Genomic DNA, 19172 nt, shown 5'->3' on the forward strand with positions numbered 1-19172 from the left:
TGAGGGGAGAGTAACTGAGATGGTTTTCCATTGCTTTCTGCATTGCTTTTATCTGCGGATTGCTTTCTCCTACCTGGCCATCAACCAAAGTTAAAGAGACCCAGCTGTCCTTTACGATGGGGTGGCGGCGGGGTTGGGGGGGATAGAAGCAGCCACACCCATTGGATGCAAATATCAACCCCCACCCAGGCCTTTCAGGCAACAACCCAGTATTTAAAGCCAGCGCTCTGCCCGCTGGGTCTGTCTGGAATGGAGCTCAAACCCAACCCTTCTGACTCAGATGCAGGAATATCAACACTCAGCTAATGGGCAGTTCATCCAGACAGGTATATCCCTTTGGATATCAACTCAGTATTTCGAGACCAAGTTCTGGTCTCCACTTACAGCAGCTGTATGGGGTGGGGTTCAAACCCTTCATCTCTGACTCAAACAGGAATTCTATGACTAAATCAAAGGCTCGCTCCCAAAAATAACCATATGGACTATTTTAGATTATTTATCTGCAATAAATAATATATTTTGGGATTGTCAAATGTGTTGTGCACTGTGTATTGAAACATGCACTTCTATTTTGTTGTTCCAAGAATTTAATAAGTATTAAAACACCTATATAGTGATCAGACTTGTTATTTACAGCACATCATGTACCAGGAAAAATGTGGGATGGTATTATTGTTTCAAAAACAATTATTCCCTCCCCCACCCCCATTTTGCTTTGCTATTCCTTTTCAAGTACTCATTGATGCTCCAGGTTTATTTTATATTCCTTAATCACTTTCCACCACCTTTACTACAACATGGGGTTGAATTTTAACCCCAAAAATGGGTGGGTTGGGATCGGGTCCGATGTTAAAATTTTAAAAAATCAAACCCAACTCCAACCTTCCCACTTTCGGGTTTAAAGGAGGCGGGACATTGGGCCGGCAGCCAACCCACTCCCAGGAGGTGGATTGGCAATTTAAATATTTTAATGATGCTGGCAGCCTCTGATTTAAGCTGCAGGTTTTACACTGACCGGCTGGATTTCTCAGGCCTTGGGAAACCCAGCAGCTGAAGGGAGGCAAGGATAGCTTCGGGGAGATTGTAAGTGTTGTGTATAGAAGAACTCAACAAGGCTGAGTACTGTGAGCTAAACTTAGTGTGACCTTAGTCTTCTTTATTACAACTCCAGAGTGCCTAAACAACATGGCAGCCAACCTTTTACATTGGCCCTGCACGTGTGTGCAGGTGACCATTAGGACTCCAACAGTTCCCCCACAAAGTCTTCGGTACAAGTTATTTACAAGTTGAGGCGATCCGAACCCTTTACTCCCTGGTTTATCGTCTAAGTTCAAACCTGGCGTGTGCGAGTTGGCCAGACCATTGCAGCACTGCACCATGGCTGGTCTGACTGGACTGTCAGGAATGGTGGGTTCATCCTCGTGATTGACTGCGAGGTCGATTGCTGGTTGGGTGTGTGTTGGTGGATCGTCGATGGTGATGTCCTCTTCAAGTCGTTCCTGGTTGTCAGTAAATCGCAATTTGGTCTGATCTAAATGCTTTCTGCACGTTTGGCCATTTAACAGTTTGATTATAAACACCCTATTCCCTTACTTGGCCAAAACAGTGCCAGCAACCCACTTGGGACCATGACCGTAATTCAGGACAAACACAGGATTGTTAACATCAATGCCACATGAAACAGCCGCGCGATCATGGTAAATGTTCTGCCGGTATCGCCAGGTTTCCACTTGATCATTAAGATCCGGATGGACTAGGGAGAGCCTGGTTTTGAGGGCTCTCTTCATTAACAATTCTGCCGGGGGACCCCGGTGAGTGAGTGGGATTGCGTCCGGTAACTGAGCAGAATGCGAGACAAGCGGGTCTGCAGGGAGCCGTCCGTCACGCGTTTCATGCTCCGTTTGATTGTTTGGACTGCCCGTTCCACTTGACCGTTAGACGCGGGCTTAAACGGAGCAGACCCGGCATGCTTGATGCCATTGCGTGTCATAAACTCGTTGAATTCCTAGCTGGTGAAACACGGTCCATTGTCACTGACAAGGATGTCGGGTAAGCCATGGGTGGCAAACCTGGTCCGGAGGCTTTCAATGGTTGCTGTGGATGTGCTGGATGACATGATTACACATTTAATCCATTTGGAGTAAGCATCCACAACTACTAAAAACATCTTTCTGAGAAAGGGGCCGGCAAAATCTACGTGGATCCTGGACCACGGTTTTGAGGGCCATGACCACAGATTCAGTGGAGCCTCCCTTGGTGCATTGCTCAGTTGCGAGCAAGTGTTGCACTGATGCACAGATGACTCCAAGTCCGAGTCAATGCCGGGGCACCAAACAATAGACCTGGCAATTGCCTTCATCATGACAATGCCTGGGTGGGTACTGTGTAGGTCGTGTATAAACGTTTCCCTGCCTTTTTTTGGCAAAAACCACGCGATTACCCCACAAGAGACAATCTGACTGGATGGACATTTCATCTTTGCATCAGTGAAGCGGCTTAATTTCATCATGCATTTCCCTGGGAATGGCCAACCAGATCCCATTTAGGATGCAACTCTTTAATAATGATAGCACAGGATCCTGGCTGGTGACAGGTGACAGGTGACCCTTCGCTCTCAAAAGCATCCATGACCAGAAGCAAGTCTGCAGGTTGCGCCATTTCAACCCCAGTGGTGCGTAATGGTAGCCGGCTGAGAGTGTCGGCACAGTTTTCAGTGCCTGGTTAGTGGCAGATAACATAGTCATAAGCGGATAATGTTAGTGCCCATCTTTGGATGCGGGATAAAGCATTGGTATTTATCGGCTCTCTGAAAACAGCGAAATGAGCAGCTTGTGGTCAGTTTCAAGCTCAAACCGAACCCAAGTATTGTTGCATTTTCTTAACTCCATGTACACATGCTAACACCTCTTTCTCGACCATACTATAGGCTCTCTCAGCCTTAGCTAGACCTCTAGACATGTATGCAACCGGTTGGAGGTTCCCGGATACATTGGCTTGCTGTAACACACAATCGACCTCGTACGATGAGGTGTTACAAGTTAGCACTAAACGTTTACATGGGTCATAGTGAACAAATAACTAATTTGAACATAGCAGGTTCCTGGCCTTCTCGAAGACTGTATTTTGAGATTTTCCCCAAACCCAGTTGTCACTCTTACATAGCAACATGTGCAAAGGCTCTAACAGCACGCTCAAACCGGGTTAAAAGTTACTGAAATAGTTGAGGAGTTCCAGGAATGACCGCAGCTCCATCACATTCTGTGGTCTGGGTGCATTCTTGATGGCCTTTGAATTTGAGTCCTTGGGCCTGATGCCATCTGCTGCAATCTTTCTCCCCAAAAATTCGACTTCAGGCACCAGGAAAACACACTTGGAGCATTTCAGCCTGAGTCCCACTCTGTCTAGGGGACTTAGAACCTCTTCCAGGTTGTGTAGGTGTTCGATGGTGTCACGACCAGTGATCAGGATGTTGTCTTGAAACACAACGGTGCGCGGAACAGATTTCAGCAAACTCTCCATGTTTCTCTGGGAAATGGCTGCAGCCGAGCGAATCCCGAAAGGGCACCTGTAGTATATATTCAGCCCTTTGTGTGTGTTGATGCATGTCAATCTTTTTGAAGATTCAGCCAGCTTCTGTGTCATGTAGGCGGAGGTTAGGTCCAACTTGGCAAAAGACTTCCCCCCCCTCCCGCTAATGTTGCGAACAGGTCATCCACCTTGGGCAGCGGGTACTGGTCCTGTAGTGAGAGTCGGTTAATCGTTACCTTGTAGTCTCCGCAGATTCTGACCGTGCTATCGCTTTTCAACACCGCAACAATTGGACTGGCCCACTCGTTGAACTGGACTAGCGATATGATTCCTTTGCGTTAGAGTCTATCCAGTTCGATCTCGACTTTCTCCCTCATCATGTACGGAACTGCCTGAGCCTTGTGATGGATGGGCCATGTATCAGCGCCTAGATGGATCTGTACCTTGGCATCTGTGAAGTTGCCGATGCCTGGTTCGAATAGCAAGGGAAACTTTCTCAGCACTTGAGCACACGAGGCGTCATCTACTGAAGATAGTGCTTTGATGTCGTTCCAATTCCATCTAATCTTTTCTAGCCAGCTTCTGCCGAACAGCATTGGGCCATCGCATAGAACAATCCACAATGAAAGGTCATGCACAGCTCAATCATGTGATACCAGTCATTTGAAGTGCGGCAGTGAAGGTATGAGCTCTTTGGTGTAGGTACACAGCTTTGCATTAATCGGGCTCAGTTTGGGCCTTTGTGCTTTATTACCTCACAGTTTCTCAAAGCCTTCTGGCTCATTATTGACTGACTTACATTCGGGTCCAATTCCATGGATAATGGAACTCCATTTAATTTGACTTTCAGCATTACAGGAGGGCCCTTGGTGGTGAAACTATGTGCCCCATATACTTCTTCCTTGGGTTGAGTTGCCTGTGCTGTGTGATCCGCGCCGGATTGATCATCCTCTGCCACGTGGTGTGTTGCAACACATTTGCACATTCGCTGGAGGTGCTCATTGTTGCGCAGCCTTTGCACATGTAGTGCTTAAATCGACATTGATGGGCCCGGTGACTACCCCCGCACCACCAACATGGTGCTAATGGATTCACATTCACCCCTGGTGGTGGATTCTGAGTCATCACAGGTTTTGCAGCCACAGACGTATAGGCCCTGCCATATGCAGTTCGGCCTGCTAGCGACATCATTTTATGCACAGTACTTGCCGGTGAGCTTCGATGTTGAAAAGATATCTGTTTGGTGTTATCGTCTATGGCCATGCATGCCTGGGCGATCGTGATGGCCCTGCTCACGTCTAGGGTTTCAGCAGCCAGCAGCTTTCGAAGAATGATTTTGTGGCTGTTGCCCAGCATGAAAAAGTCCAGCAGCATTCGCCCCAACGCAGCTCCAAAATCGCAAGGTCCCGCAAGGTGTCTCAGGTCGGTGACATAATCCGCCATGTCCTGGCCCCCGGAGCGATGGTGCGTGTAAAAATGATATCTAGCCATGAGGATACTCTCCTTCAGCTTGAGGTGGTCGCGAACCAGCGTGCACAACTCTGTATATTCCTTCTCCGTTGGTTTTGTCAGTGTGAGCAAATTCTTGATGAGGCCATATATTTTAGGCCCACAGAGAATCACCCTGCGCTTGGCCGCGTTAGAGTCTCCTTCCAGCTCGTTGGCCATGAAGTACTGGTTGAGATGCTCGATGAAGACTTCCCACTCATCACCCTCTATGAATCTCTCTAATATTCCAATGATTGTGTGAAGGTTCGTATTCTGTTTCTCATCGCCAATTGTTTTGCATAGAAGAACTCCACGAGGCTGAGTACTGTGAGCTAAACTTAGTGTGACCTTAGACTTCTTTATTACAACTCCAGAGTGCCTAAACATCATGGCAGCCAACCTTTTATACTGGCCCTACACGTGTGTGCAGATGACCATTAGGACTCCAACAGTCGCACCCTCTGGTGGCAAGTATTACATAGTTACATATATAACAGTCAGTGCCTTTACAGCACTGCTTGTGGGCCAGGAGAAGCAGGAGTGCTTACACCCGGCTTCCCCCCCCAAAATGAAAACCCCAATATTGGGGATCGGACGGAGTTGGGGGTCGGAACCCCCAGGATTGGACCCTCCCCCCAACCACCGGGATCAGGGATCAGACCAACCTGGTCCTGAAGCCTATTTCTCAGTCCTTCCCACCCAAATGAAAGCCAAGTCTTTAAATCAGGCTGATTTCCAGGCGGGAAAACTATCGAGGAGAAAAGGCACATGCTATGGAGTTAAAACTCTATAGAATGCGAGGAAACCCATAAGAAACTCCATTCCCCCACTTACACAACCTGCCCCTGTTAATATTCAGGCCTTGCTGTTAACCGTGGCTCATTGGTAGCATTATCACCTCTGAGCCATAAGGTTGTGGGTTCAAGCTAAAATCTGGAGCACAAAATCTAGGCTGAAGTTTCATTGTAGTACTGAAGGGGTGCTGTACTGTCAGAGGTGCTGTCTTTCAGATGAGACGCAAGACCGAGACTCCATCTTCCCTCTCAGGGAAATAAAAGATTCCATGGCACTATTTTGCCCAACATCGCTAAAATAAATCATATGCTCATTGTCACTTTGCTGTTAGTGGAAAAACTTGCTGTACGCAAATCTGCTGCCACCTTTCCTACATTATAACAGTGACTGCACTTCAAAGTTGGCTATTAAGCACCTTGGAACGTCCTGAGGACATGATAGGCACTATATAATTGCAGGCCTTTATTTATTTTTATTGGTTCCCCAAGTGAAATTAGACTAACCTGTCGATAATGTATAGCACGAGAACGGCACAAAAATGGCTGCTAAGATTCTCATTTTAGTACTTTGGAGGAAAGCCCACGAGTTCACAGCTAAATTTCTCCCAATTTATCAATATATATATATAAAAACAGAAAATGCTGGAAATGTCATCGGGTCATGCAGCATCTGTGGAGAGAAAGCAGAGTTAACGTTTCGGGTCGATGACCCTTCATCAGAACTGGAGAGTGTTAGGAAAAAAGACATTCTTAACAAGCACTGAAAGTGAGAGGGGAAGAGAGAACAAAAGGGAAGGTCCATGATGGGGTGGAAGGCAGGAGAGATTAGAGAGACAAAAAGGATGATGGGCCGAATTGCCAGGAGATAGAAAAACATTAGTCAAGATAGCATGTGAATGGTGGAATAATGACCAGCTGCCTTAGAGTCAAGGAGAAAAAATGAAACCGGCTCGGTAGGAGCGGTCGAGGCGGGGGGGGCGGGGAGGAGAGGGGGTGCATTGGGGAAAGGGAACCAAAGATTGGCAGCGATTATGCTCTGAAATCTTTGAACTCGATGTTGAGTACTGAGCCTGTAAAGTGCCTAAACGAAAGATGAGGGGTTGTTTTTTGAGCTTATGTTGAGCTTCATTGGAACAGTGTAGGAGACCGAGGATGGAGAGGTCAGAGTAGGAGTGGAGTGGAGAATTAAAGTGACAGGCTACCGGAGGCTCAGGGTCAAACTTGCGAACAGAATGGAGATCCTCCGCAAAGCGGTCACCTAATCTACGCTTGGTCTCCCCAATGTAGAGGAGACCACATTGTGAGCAGAAAATCCAGTATACTAAATTGAAAGAAGTACAAGTAAATCGCTGTTTCACCTGAAAGGAGGATTTGCAGAATGGACCAGGGTGTCGTGGAGGGATGCTGAGAGGGGCGGGGAGGGGAGGATGTGATTGGTGGTGGGATCACGCTGGAGGTGGCTGAAATGGCAGAGGATGATCCTTTGAACGTGGAGGCTGGTGGGGTGAAAGGTGAGGACAAGGGGAACCCTGTCATGGTTCTGATAGGGAGGGGAAGGGGTGAGAGCAGAGGTGCAGGAAATAGAACGGACACGGTCGAGGACTGTGTTAACCATGGTGGAGGGGAATCCTCGGTTGAGGAAAAAGGAAGATATGTCAGAGGCAGAAGAGTGAAAGGTGGTGTCATTAGAGCAGATGCAATGGAGACGGAGAAACTGGGAGAATGGAATGGAGTCCTCACAGGATGTGGGGTGGGATCCCGCTTTTGTCTCCCTAATTTCTTCTGCCTTCCACCCCATCGCAGACCTTCTCTTTTGTTCTTTTTCCTCTCCCCGTTTCAATGCTTTTTAAGAATGTGTTTTTTCCGAACACTCTGCAGTTCTGACGAAAGGTTGTTGACCCGAAACGTTAACTTTGCTTTCTCTCCACAGATGCTGCCTGACCCGATGAGATTTCCAGCATTTTCTATTTTTATTCCAGATTCCAGCATCCACAGTATTTTGCTTTTGTGTTATCTATATATTTGTTTGAAGATTGTGGGAATTCCTGTAGTAATGAACACTGAAAGATAAGCATTACCAAACATTAGCCCACCTTGCACACCGAGTAATAGAAACTTCACTACCTGGCCAAAGACTGCCCTAAGTGGAGGAAGACCATCCGGGAGGGCGCTGAGCACCTCGAGTCTCAATGCCGAGAGCATGCAGAAAACAAGCGCAGGCAGCGGAAGGAGCGTGCAGCAAACCAGTCCCACCCACCCTTTCCTTCAATGACTGTCTGTCCCACCTGTGACAGAGACTGTAATTCCCATATTGGACTGTTCAGTCACCTAAGAACTCACTTTTAGAGTGGAAACAAGTCTTCCTCAATTTTGAGGGACTGCCTATGACATGATGACCACTTTAAGAATGTTAACTGTCTTCCTGTTCTAAGCGAATCTTAATGACTAATCAATGCAATGATGTGACTTTAAAGCTTCAAGACCTTAATGATTTTAACAATAAAGCCGAGTATTTAGAAAATACCTATTTGAAGAAATAAACGGGATTATAAATTATGGGCTGAAAGAGCAAGATGAAATCATTATTTGCCATTGAGTTGGGTTAGAAATTGCTTTAATGGGTTGCAATTACAATATGGATTTTTAGGAACGTTGTATTAATGGGATCTTTTCCTTTGGCATTTTCATCTACTGAAGTCCACGTGGTTTCAAATCAGCAGTCTCATCAATAATGCAATTTATATCTTATTTTTATCTTTTCTTCACCATTTTGGTAGAGTATTGCAATTGTTATTTGTGCTTGTGTGCTTGATGATTGCTGCAACAGGAAAATTTGATAATGAATTGAAGTTGTGTTCATAATTACAGCTCCAAATCCTTGTGAGTCTAATAATGGCAAAGGGCCATGTTCTCATTTGTGCCTGATTAATTACAATGGAACTGCTGCATGTACATGTCCTCATCTAATGAAACTGGCCCCCGATGAGAAAAACTGCTACGGTAAGTGCCTGGAAATCTGTCAAATCAAAATAAAGCCACATAACTGAATTTCAATAACCACAAAGACAATGAAATCCCTACTTTACATTGCAGGAAGCTTAGTTTCAGCTGTATATCTGTTCATAATGCATTTAACTATTTATTAACTTACATATGTTGGAAAAGTTTTCTTCCCCAGAAGGCAATGGGCTCAAGCCCCACTCCAGGACTTGAACACAGAGGGGTAGAGTTTTCATTAGGTTGCACTGGAGTGCAATTCACTCAGAATTGCTTGAACCAGCACAAAAGATCATGCTTCCAGTGTCCCTGGCGACTACATGTGCAGGAAGTGTATCCTGCTGCAGCACCTGACAGACCACATTGCGGCACTGGAGCTGCACATGGATTCACTCTGGACCATCCGCAATGCTGAGGATGTCGTGAATAGCACATTTAGTGAGTTGGTCATACCGCAGGCAAAGGTTACACAGACAGATAGTGAATGGGTGACCATCAGGAAGAGCAGTGGAAGGAAGGTAGTGCAGGGGTCCCCTGTGGTCATCCCTCTCAAAAACAGATACACCGTCTTGGGTGCAGTTGGGGGGGATGACTCATCAGGGGAGGGCAGCAGCAGCCAAGTTCAAGGCTCCAGGAAAAAGAGTGCGAGAGCTATTGTGGTAGGGGATTCTATTATAAGGGGAGTAGATAGGCATTTCTGCGGCCGCAATAGAGACTCCAGGATGGTATGTTGCCTCCCTGGTGCAAGGGTCAAGGATGTCTCGGAGCGGCTGCTGAACATTTTGAAGGGGGAGGGTGAACAGCGAGTTGTTGTGTTGCATATGGGTAACAACGATATAGGTAAAAAATGGGATAAGGTCCCGCAGGCTGAATTTAGGGAGCTAGGAGTTAAATTAAAAAGCAGGACCTCCAAGTAGTAATCTTAGAATTGCTACCAGTGCCATGTGCTAGTCAGAGTAGGAATTTCAGGATAGCTAAGAAGAATACATGGCTTGAGGAGTGGTGCAGGAGGGAGGGATTCAAATTCCTGGAACACTGGAACCGGTTCTGGGGGAAATGGAACCAGTACAAACCGGACGGTCTGCACCTGGGCAGGACAGGAACCGATGTCCTAGGGGGGGAGTGTTTGCTAGTGCTGTTGGGGAGCGGTTAAACTAATATGGCATGGGGATGGGATCGTATACAGGGAGACAGAGGGAAATAAAATGGGGGCAGAAGCAAAAGATAGAAAGAAGAAAAGTAAAAGTGGAGGGCAGAGAAATCCAAGGCAAAAATCAAAAAGGGCCACATTACAGCAACAATTCTAAAGGGGCAAAGTGTGTTAAAAAGACAAGCCTGAAGGCTCTGTGCCTCAATGCGAGGAGTATTCGTAATAAGGTTAACTGCGCAGACAGCTATTAACGAATATGATATAATTGGCATCATGGAGACATGGCTCCAGGGTGACCAAGGCTGGGAACTCAACATCCAGGGGTATTCAACATTTAGGAAGGATAGACAGAAAAGAAAAGGAGGTGGGGTAGTGTTGCTGGTTAAAGAGGAAATTAACGCAATAGTAAGAAATGACATTAGCTTGGATGATGTGAAATCTATATGGGTAGAGTTGCGGAATACCAAAGGGCAGAAAACGCTAGTGGGAGTTGTGTACAGATCACCAAACAGTAGTAGTGAGGTTGGGGACAGCATCAAACAAGAAATTAGAGATGCGTGCTATAAAGTTACAGCAGTTATCATGGGCGACTTTAATCTACATATAGATTGTGCTAACCAAACCGTTGGCAATACAGTGGAGGAGGATTTCCTGGAGTACATTAGGGATGGTTTTCTCGATCAATATGTTGGGAAACCAACGAGAAGGCTGGCCATTCTAGACTGGGTGATGTGTGATGTGAAAGGACTAATTAGCAATCCGGTTGTGCGAGGCCCCTTGGGGAAGAGTGACCATAATATGTGAGAATTCTTTATTATGATGGAGAGTGACACAGTTAATTCAGAGACGAGGATCCTGAACTTAAGGAAAGGTAACTTTGATGGTATGAGACGTGAATTGGCTAGAATAGACTGGCGAATGATACTTAAAGGGTTGACGGTGGATAGTCAATGGCAAAAATTTAAAGATCACACGGATGAACTTCAACAATTGTACATCCCTATCAGGAGTAAAAATAAAACGGGGAAGGTGGTTCAACCGTGGCTAATAAGGGAAATTAAGAAGAGTGTTAAATCCAAGGAAGAGGCATAGAAATTGGCTAGGAAAAGCAGAAAACCTGAGGACTGGGAGAAATTTAGAATCCAGCAGAGGAAGTCAAAGTGTTTAATTAGGAGGGGGAAAATAGACTAAGACAGGAAGCTTGCTGGAAACATAAAAACTGACTGCAAAAGCTTCTATAGATATGTGAAGAGAAAAAGATTAGTACAGACCAACATAGGTCCTTTGCAGTCAGAATAAAGATGAATTTATAATGGGGAACAAAGAAATGGCAGACCAGTTGAACGAATACTTTGGTTCTGTCTTCATGAAGGAAGACACAAATAAATTTATGGAAATACTAGTGGACCGAGGGTCCAACGAGAAGGAACAACTGAAGGAAATCCTTATTTGGTGGGAAATTGTGTTAGGGAAATTGATGGGATTGAAGGCCGATAAATCCCCTAGGCCTGATAGTCTGCATCCCAGAGTACTTAAGAAAGTGGCCCTAGAAATAATGGATGCATTGGTGATCAGTTTCCAACAGTCTATCGACTCTGGATCAGTTCCTATGGACTGGAGGGTAGCTAATGTAACACAACTTTTAAAAAAAGGAGGGAGAGAGAAAACGGGTAATTATAGCCCTGTTAGCCTGACATCAGTAGCAGGGAAAATGTTGGAATCAATTATTAAAGATGAAATAGCAGCGCATTTGGAAAGCAGTGACAGGATCGGTTCAAATCAGCATGGATTTATGAAAAGGACATCATGCTTGACAACTCTTCTAGAATTTTTTGAGGTTGTAACTAGTAGAGTGGACAAGGGACAACCAGTGGATGTGGTGTATTTGGACTTTCAAAAGGCTTTTGACAAGGTCCCACACACGAGATTGATGTGCAAAATTAAAGTACATGGTATTGTGGGTAATGTACTGACGTGGATAGAGAACTGGTTGGCAGACAGGAAGCAGAGATTCTGGATTAATGGTTCCATTTCAAAATGGCAGACAGCGACTAGTGGGGTGCCGCAGGGCTCAGTGCTGGGACCCCAGCTATTTACAATATACATCAGTGATTTAGATGAAGGAATTGAGTGTAATATCTCCAAGTTTGCAGATAACACTAAGCTGGGTGGCAATGTGAGCTGTGAGGAGGATGCTAAGAGGCTGCAGGGTGACTTGGACAGGTTAGGTGAGTGGGCAAGTGCATGGCAGATGCAGTATAATGTGGATAAATGTGAGGATATCCACTTTTGTGGCAAAAATACGAAGGCAGAATATTTTCTGAATGGCGGCAGATTAGGAAAAGGGGAGGTGCAACGAGACCTGGGTGTCATTGTACATCAGTCATTGAAAGTTGGCATGCAGGTGCAGCAGGCAGTGAGGAAGGCAAATGGTATGTTGACCTTCATAGCTAGGGGATTTGAGTATAGGAGCAGGGAGGTCTTACTGCAGTTGTACAGGGCCTTGGTGAGGCTTCACCTTGAATATTGTGTTCAGTTTTGGTCTCCTAATCTGAGGAAGGACATTCTTGCGATTGAGAGAGTGCAGCAAAGGTTCACCAGACTGATTCCCGGGATGGCTGGACTAACATATGAGGAGAGACTGGATCGACTGGGCCTGTATTCACTGGAGTTTATAAAGATGAGAGCGGATCTCGTAGAAATATATGAAATTCTGACAGGACTGGACAGGTTAGATGCAGGAAGAATGTTCCCGATGTTGGGGAAGTCCAGAACCAGGGGACACAGTCTCAGGATAAGGGGTAAGCCATTTAGGACTGAGATGAGGAGAAACTTCTTCACTCAGAGAGTTGTTAACCTGTGGAATTCCCTACCGCAGAGAGTTGTTGATGCCAGTTCATTGGATATATTAAAGAGGGTGTTAGATATGGCCCTTACGGCAAAAGGGATCAAGAGGTATGCAGAGAAAGCAGGAAACGGGTACTGAGGTGAATGATCAGCCATGATCTTATTGAATGGTGGTGCAGGCTCGAAGGGCCGAATGGCCTACTCCTGCATCTATTTTCTATATTTCTATGTTTCTAGAAGTTATGTCCAGTGTAATTCAGTTTTCCGCGATCTTTTGCACTGGTTTAAAAGGCAGTGCTCGAAGCCGGCCTCACTTACAAATCTGGCCATGTCCCCCAATTGAATAAATCACCATGACACCTTTCGGCTAATTGCGCCTGTTTGTGGGCTTTCAAGGAGGTTCTTAAAATTAAGCTGTATTGATTAGGCGCCATTTAAAATCTTTTAAATATTAAAAATATATTTAATGTATTGAGGAACTGACCTCCTTATGCCAATGAAATTGGTCCTGTGTAGCTTTTTTAAGTCATTATCACTTATTTAAAAATGGGTTACTCACTGGTGATGGACTAAACCCTTTGTTTGTGATAACCCCATTTTCAATTATATTAATAAAATTGTGCCACGTTACCACTCTTAAATATAATCAAGGAATATTGGTTAATGCAAGAAAAAAATCAAGTACTTTCTTGAACACTGCCCGATTCATTTGGTTCATGGACTATCTTACATTTGTCATTAGCTAATGTTTTGAATGAAAACTTGAACCGTAACTTCATTTCAGAACACTAGTGCAATTTTGAGTGCAAATTAGAAAATAGGTGCAGGAGTAGGCCACTCGGCCCTTCGAGCCTGCACCGCCATTCAATGAGTTCATGGCTGAACAATTTGTGCCCAGATTGCCGATTGTGCCCAAAGTGGAAAATCTACCCCACAATCACAGCTGACTGTTATGGTACTGAGGACCCAAGTTTCCACAAGAAAAAAAACGGGCGCCCCTCCGAGCTGGGTTCCCGTTTTTCGCGCCACAAAGTGTGCCTAAAAAAATCCTCGGTATTCTCCACCTACTTGCAGGTCCTCTGGCCCTCGGCGCAGCCAGCACGAGCTGTGGGGGGACGGAGCCAGGTCCCTGCGCTGAAAACAGTGCTGGGACCTCTGCACATGCGCGCTACAGTGGGCACGCAAGTGTAGTAGCTCCAGGCGCCGAACTGTGTGGGAGGGGCCCGAAGCATGCAGCCCCTGGCCGAATGGCCTCACTGGAGCTGCATGAATAAGGCTCCTCCCACGGCCAGCTCCTGCTCCCCCCCCCGACCAGACCCGACACTCGCTCCCCGCCCCCCCCCCCCGCCTCCCAACCAGACCCGACAATCGCTCCCCGCCCCCCCCCCCGCCTCCCAACCAGACCCGACAATCGCTCCCCGCCCCTCCCCTGCCTCCGGACCAGACCCGACACCCGCTCCCCCCCACCCTGCCTCTGGACCAGACCCGACACTTGCGCCCCCCCCACCCCCCCGACTGACCCGACCGACCCGCGCTCCTGTTCCCGCTCCCCAACCCCCCAACTGGACCCGACCCGACCCGCGCTCCTGTTCCCGCTCCCCGCCCCCCCGACTGGACCCAACCCGACCCGCGCTCCCGCCCCCCGACCCGACCCCCCCCCCCCCCCCCACACTGGACCCGACCCGACTCCCGCTCCTGGACTGGATCCGACCTGACCTCCCCCCTCTCCCCCTCTCTCCCTCTCTCTCTCTCTCCCTCCCCCACTCTCTCCCTCTCTCTCTCCCTCCCCCCCTCTCTCACCCCCTCTCTCTCCCTCTCCCCCTCTCTCTCCCTCCCTTCCTCTCTCTCTCTCCCTCCTTCTCGCCCCCCCCCCCCCCCCGACCCGAACCGAACCTCCCCGACCCGACCCAACCCAACGCCACCTACCTGTAAATCTGGTGCTGGGGACGGGCCCTGCCTGAAGTCTCGGGCCGGCCCGTTCAGCCTCCAGTCCCGAAAGGCCTGCCTGCAGCACTTTCACACAGGTAGGAAGATGGTTTATTTAATCTTTTCTTTGCTTATAAATGTTTATTCAGGTTGGATTTATTTGTATAATATTTGTATAAGTATAAATAAGGATTTATTATAGAATTTTATGACTTCCCTCCCCCCCCCCAGCCCCCCACCTCGTTCTGGACGCCTAATTTGTAACCTGCGCCTGATTTTTTAATGTGTCGAACAGGTTTTTTCAGTTCTACAAAAATCTTCACTTGCTCCATTCTACTTTAGTTTGGAGTACGTTTTCACTGTGGAAACTTTCAAATCAGGCGTCAGTGGCCGGACACTTTTGAAGAAAAAATTCTGTTCCAAAATAGAACTGTTCTACCTGACTAGAACTGCAGAAAAAAAAATGTGGAGAATTGCGATTTCTAAGAAAGTCCGTTCTCCACCAGTTGCTCCTAAAAAATCAGGCGCAAATCATGTGGAAACTTGGGCCCTATGGGTGTGCTACATTGTTGCAGGTGCTGATTTTCAGATGAGATGTTAAACCAATGCCCAGAGTCTACATGTTCAGGTGGATTGCAGCATATCCCTTGGCATTATTTAAGAATAGAAGTTCTCATGGTGTCCTGACCAAAATTTATCCCTCGACCAACACTGCCAAAACAGATTAACTTCTCAGTTATTGCTGTTTGTGGGACCTTGCGGTGCCTAAATTGGCTGCTGTGTTTGCAACAGTGACTACACTTCAAAAATAATTCATTGTCTGTGAAGTGCTTTGAGACATTCCAACATGAAAGTTGTTTCTTTCTTTTCAAGGCAGTCTTGCCTTTCCTTAACCAGGTGAAACTTCAAAAAGAATCTAACTATTAAAAAGGATAATTGAACTACCTTAGCTGGTTAGTTGGCTTTTATTGTACTGACTCACCAGCATCCAAATATGCAGTTCAAATAAAATGTTGCTTCACCTTCCACATTCCACCGAAAGCCAAGATAAATTTCTCTGCGTGTTCTTCTTGAATGGATTTTCAATATTACTGCCCGCAGCAACCTGAGTAATTCTTTAAACTAACTGAATTAAACAGAAGTTCTGATATTTGTCTTGCAGACTTGCAATAAAGGGAGAGAAAAAAATTAGGTTGTGCTAACATAGCTTTATGGCTTTTTTTGTATAGTATTATTTTGGATGTAATATGTGTTTAATTGGTGGTTAATTGAAAAATAGTGAAGATTTAAACAATTTTTTTAACTTTTTGAAATCAAGAGAGAGAAAAAAAATTGGTTTCATTTTCATGGTGTATTTTTTCCCTTTGAACTTCAGAGTTTAGAAATGTCTGATTATTTTAATATGTAATGTGCTACTCTCAAACTGGCATATTGCTCAATCATTAAGCAGAATCTGAAATAAAATATCTTTTAAGAACATTGTGACTTTTTGTTATTTTATGCAGAACAAAAGGAATTTTTAATCTATTCAAGAAATTCAGAGATCCGTGGGGTTGACGTTGATAATCCATACTACAACTACATAACACCATTTACTGATCCTGATATCAGTCAAGTTAAAACAGTTGATTTTGATGCGTTAGAAGAGCGAATTTACTGGTCCGATTTAAAGCCCCGGTTTATAAAGCGAGCCTTCATAAATGGCACAGGAATAGAAACAGTGGTCTCAGCAGGTAAGTAGAAATGAATGATGAAAGCTATATATAGCACATGGCAGAACATTGTGCTTTTAAGCCTTCTATATCTGTAGTTAAATGTTCTGATGTACAGATGCAACTTATTCAAATGTCTTTTGGTGTGGGATCCTCCCCTGAATATGCAGTTAGTTTATCCAGTGAATTGCCGAGCCCTGCAGACAAAAACAGACCTTGGTTTGCTATCCAGTTTGTACAGACTTAGTGGATCTTGACCAAGGCAGTGATGGGCAGTGGTAGGGGCGGGGAGGGGATGGGTGGGGGGTGACTCTAATTGGGCACCCCTGGGTTAGAGAAGTGTAAAATTAGCCACTGCTGATTGTTACCTAGTGACCTCTACAGGAAGTGATGTTGGATGTGACCGAGATTGATATCCATTTTAATAATGGCAATATAAGTGAAATACCAGAGTTCATCTACGGCTGTGGATCTGCAAGGAGGCAACGTCTTCAGGAGAGGAAAGAGGAGGAAAATTGGTGGGCAAGCATTTTTGAGGGAAAAAATATGAGAATAGATGGAGACTGAACCAATGAAATTGACAGATACAAATAAGAGACCATTCTATGATTTAGACCATGACTGGCAGGTCAAAAGACACATGCTAATCTGCTTCATCTGCTTGTGCTCCAAATAATGTCTTTGTCATCAATTGGAAGCTTGGTCAATATTGAGCATGGATTGAAACATCAGCCATAGAATTAAAGCAGAATGTTGTGTTTTAGGATAGGATAAATTGCTGGAACAGTCACCTTCAGCGTGTTATTCTTAAATTAAGCTTTAAACATTTGTAGAGAAATGTGAGACTTACACAATATGGGCCAGATTTTGCTGAAGCAGGCCATCCCACGGTGTGGCTGTTAGTTAGACTTACAATTGCACTTTTAGGTTTTGTAATGTTTTTCCCAGAAAGTTGCTGGAAGTGCGAGCAGATAATGGTGAAGCGTGGGCAGCAGGGAACTTGGGAAACAATGGGGCAAACAATGTATCTCCTTAACCAGTGAAATTAAAGAATTGAGAACTAAGCAGAGGAAGGAGAGTAAATTTAAGTGGGTGAATTCAATGTCAAATCAGGTACAGAAAGAGGAAAAAAAGGTGAGAATGAAAAATTAGATTAAGAGAGAGAGAAAAAAGAGGCAGAAAGGAGAAGTAAGACAAAAAAAATTAAAGTTTCAAATTTGACATTTTTAAAATCTCTAACAGCAATTGCCTAAATGGAGGAATGAGATTGAACACTTTAAATGGTTTCCATTCTGGGCCACAGAGGTTGATTGTCATTACATTAATAATTATCATCTCATTGAAAAGGTTAATTACTGGACTTAACTTTCTGTGGTGAGTTTAACTGGCAATTAATGCCCAAATGCAGCAACTCCATGAGAGTCACGTGAAGGTTAAGTGTGAGATATGGCTTTTGTGAAGCTAATGGTGGAGTGGGGCAAATCGGCAGCAACTTGTGATGATTTGTAGTTCATGGGGTATATCTTCCTCACTACAAGTTGCTGGCCTTTTTGCACATTAATAAATTGGTGCGTCGTTCAGACGCTATTACTTTTTCAGCAAAATCTGGCCCATTATCATCTCGCTGTTTTTAATCTCTTTACAAACCTGGTAAACTGTCTTACAAACCAAGTCACAAGTCGACAGCAATGTCACTTTAAATGTTTTAATGACTTTTATGTAGCTTGTGCATTGATTTGTATGAGTAAAACTGTTCATTGTATCTGAAATATTCATGAGTAGTCAAAGTTTTGTGTTAGTAACAAAAGAGAAAAGGTGAAGTGGCAAATTGTCTTAATGAATCATTTGGAATAATCATTGCTGTTCTTCATTGGTTTACAGCACAGAAACAGTCCATTTAGCCCAACCAGTTTATGCCGGTGTTTATGTTCAATGCAAGTCTCCTGCCACTCTATTTAGTTCATCTCACCCTATCGACATATCCTTCTATTCCTTTTTCATCTACTTATCTAGCTTCCCTTTAGTATTGGTCCTGTTTGCAAGTAACTTCATTCATTCACTAATTACATGCTTTTTGTTTATAGACCTGCCATATGCTCACGCACTTGCAGTGGACTGGGTTTCCAGAAACATGTACTGGACGAGTTCGAATTTAGAGGAAGCTCAAATAAATGTCGCAAGATTAAATGGCTCCCTGCGGACTTCTATCATTCATGGACTTGATCACCCACAGTGTCTAGTAGTACACCCACTAAAAGGGTAAACTGTTTTACAATATACCTTATTGCTACCAGTAAAATAATATAAGGTTTGAATAGTCCACATAATGTAATCATAGCATTTTATGATCCGCTGAAGCATAGCACTGTAACATCTGCTACAGATGCAAGTGAAGATTAAAGTTTATGTGGAAGGATTTATTTTTACAAATCAACCACATTAAAGTCATCGGAGTAGAAAGAAGGAAAAAAAAAACAGTCCCGATTTTAACCTGGAGAAGGATTCGGTCGGACGCCCTATCCTCCTAAACTCAGCAGCGTGAGGCCGGAACATTTTAATTCCCAGGCCTCATCTGCATGCCACCAAAATAAGCTTGAAGCAAGAGCCGGCTGATAGATGTGAGCGGAAGTTGCTCACACATCCCAGGAGTCCCTTCCATACGTCCCCAGGCATCAAGAGATTTCAGCACTTTTTAGCACTGCTCAGATTCCAGCCACCTACCCCACCAAC

At 45.1% G+C, this 19172-nt stretch overlaps 1 protein-coding gene across 1 annotated transcript in view; it reads left to right on the top strand.

Annotated features, from left to right (window-relative positions):
• The window catches only part of LOC139253819 (low-density lipoprotein receptor-related protein 1-like), a 2398725-nt gene that overhangs the window by 1459372 nt on the left and 920181 nt on the right, over positions 1-19172 (top strand). The window contains exons 29-31 of the mRNA XM_070873585.1: positions 8679-8810; positions 16236-16463; positions 18527-18701. Coding sequence (XP_070729686.1) covers positions 8679-8810; positions 16236-16463; positions 18527-18701 — 535 coding nt within the window. The remainder of the gene's footprint in view (positions 1-8678; positions 8811-16235; positions 16464-18526; positions 18702-19172) is intronic.

The sequence above is a fragment of the Pristiophorus japonicus genome, chromosome 3 (genome assembly GCF_044704955.1).
Source record: "Pristiophorus japonicus isolate sPriJap1 chromosome 3, sPriJap1.hap1, whole genome shotgun sequence".
In the NCBI taxonomy this organism is placed as follows: domain Eukaryota; kingdom Metazoa; phylum Chordata; class Chondrichthyes; family Pristiophoridae; genus Pristiophorus; species Pristiophorus japonicus.